Source organism: Habropoda laboriosa, unplaced genomic scaffold (genome assembly GCF_001263275.1).
Source record: "Habropoda laboriosa isolate 0110345459 unplaced genomic scaffold, ASM126327v1 scaffold65, whole genome shotgun sequence".
Classification (NCBI taxonomy): domain Eukaryota; kingdom Metazoa; phylum Arthropoda; class Insecta; order Hymenoptera; family Apidae; genus Habropoda; species Habropoda laboriosa.
This window is the reverse complement of record NW_017100254.1, coordinates 4,582,986-4,585,204: the sequence shown is the minus strand read 5'-3', so window position 1 is coordinate 4,585,204 and position 2,219 is coordinate 4,582,986. Positions and strand designations below refer to the sequence as shown.

At 26.6% G+C, this 2,219-nt stretch overlaps 1 protein-coding gene across 1 annotated transcript in view; it reads right to left on the bottom strand.

Annotated features, from left to right (window-relative positions):
- Positions 1-1,352, bottom strand: part of LOC108572352 (YTH domain-containing family protein 1-like) — a 3,754-nt gene extending 2,402 nt beyond the window's left edge. Inside the window, exons 1-2 of the mRNA XM_017934573.1 lie at positions 1,076-1,352; positions 947-974 (exon numbers count right to left, since the gene is read on the bottom strand). Coding sequence (XP_017790062.1) covers positions 947-974; positions 1,076-1,111 — 64 coding nt within the window. The 5' untranslated portion in view covers positions 1,112-1,352. The remainder of the gene's footprint in view (positions 1-946; positions 975-1,075) is intronic.
- Between the last annotated feature and the right edge of the window lie 867 nt (positions 1,353-2,219).

Genomic DNA, 2,219 nt, shown 5'->3' with positions numbered 1-2,219 from the left:
TAATGCTACAAAAAAGTTAAAAAATTGTTTTTTATTAAGATAAGTACGAAAAATTTTTCCTCAAATAATTATTGTAAACAATATGTGTTACAAAATGTCATAAATGTCTTACAAATACATTAAAGGTAATGAAAATTTTATAAATTATAAAGAACTACATGCAAAATAGTTTCTTTTATTTTCTAATAGGTAGATATTTATTAATTCAAGCTAAATAATCATAAATAACAGGTAATTGAAAGTGACATTGTCATAAAATGTTAATTACAACTATATTAAAATAGTAATTATAATGTATAAGATAGTAGGTTACTTAAATATGGTTTAATAATAATTATAACATGCATTTTTGTTTTTTTGACAAGTTAATAGCTATATACAAAAGAATTGATAACTTCATTTGTTTTACTAAATTATGTAATGTTTTTAATATTCTCATTGATTACATGTCATTAGAACTAGATGAACATGTTATTTTTCAAGATATTTTCAATATTTAATATTAACTACAATATATAAACATAATTCTAAATATTTTAAAAGAAAATGTAAAATAATTCTATCGATAATTTAACATATCCGAAATATATTCAAGCATATCAATAGGTTAATGCACTATAGGTGTGTGTACATATGTGTGTACATGTGTATCTGTCGTGCACGCGCGCATGTGTATGCACATGTATGTATGCATATAGATATCTCTTAAGAACATAGATAACAATATTTTGCGTTATTTAAAAGATACACACATTAATTGACCGTGATACTAAGATAATTTGATAAAATTGGACATAACATATAAATTTGCAATAATTAAACTTTAACTGGTACAAAAATCTATGCAAATATATAATGAGGTTTGTTGCAAACATTTCATATACTTTTACAAGCCACCAATATCAAAGGAAATTGGAAAAAATCATACGAGGGTATGAAGTCTCACCTTGACTGTTGGTTTGTCCTTTCATCCGCTGCATTCCGTTGCATGGAAAAATATACAAAATTTAGAATGGCTGTCTTCAGTGAAAGGTATCTGCAGTATAGCGGTGTGGTAGCAAGTCAACACACTGACCTGATTTGAAACAGCACCTGCCAATCCAGTTGACATAACCTGTCACACACTCTGTCTGCCCTTCACAGACGCCAAATAGACGGCTGTGCCTTAATAAAATAGTTTTCAAATGCAATATCACGGTTACATACAACAGCGTTATACCACTCAAGTACGCGAACACTTTTTTCTGAAGAGAAGCTTCAACTTCAAAATCTGCAAACCTGAGACCTCCGCGTATTTTCCCGTAATGTCTTGCCGCGAGAGAGTCTCAGGAATCTTTTCCTGTTACACTTTGAAACAGATAAATTTGCACAAAATTCTCAATTCCGAATAATAACTACGTGACGTGCACTGACCTCTCGTATATATTAACAGATTGTCTAACATTCGCAACGATAAGATCCCTATGTAATTAATTCCTCAAAAGTTTTCACACAGTTTAGTAAAATTGACATACAAATTATTTTTGCATATAACTTTTACATTTATTATTATTTAGTGTTAATATTCTTTACTACTTCATGACAAAAATGTCTTTTTTATAACATTCACTAGTTTCTTACGACTACGATGGTTAAAGCTAGAGACACAATGTTGAATATGGTTGTCTTTAATGGTTCTAATTCATACAATCTAGCACAACATAATGTATTAGGAAATACAGAAAATGTTATAATTTTAATGTTTATGTAAATTGTATATAAAAAATTGCATACACAATGTTAGTATTTTAATCAAAATTTTTCTTAATGTTTCTATAATATTAATGTTAATACGCATAACTATGTTGCAATAGATCGCAAAATATTTAATAATTTTGCTAAATATTGTTGAATAAAATATGATAGAACGATGCTAATTATTGATTTATTATAATAAAAACGTAATTATAATGCTGCTAATTATCTAAATTTTGGTACTAAATAAAGCTACCTTAACACTATTGTCAAATTGTTGGTGAAATTGTTTTTAATTCTTTTTGTTTTGATTTGCAAACAAGTCAAATTTAAATTACGCATAATGATTTTATAATGATTATAAAGGCGTATATAATGTAATATTATTATTTACAATGATAAAAATGTAGTTGTTGCATAATTTTATAAAACAATAATTTCTTAATTTTAATATAATTGACAATTTTTTTAAAGATACGAACAAT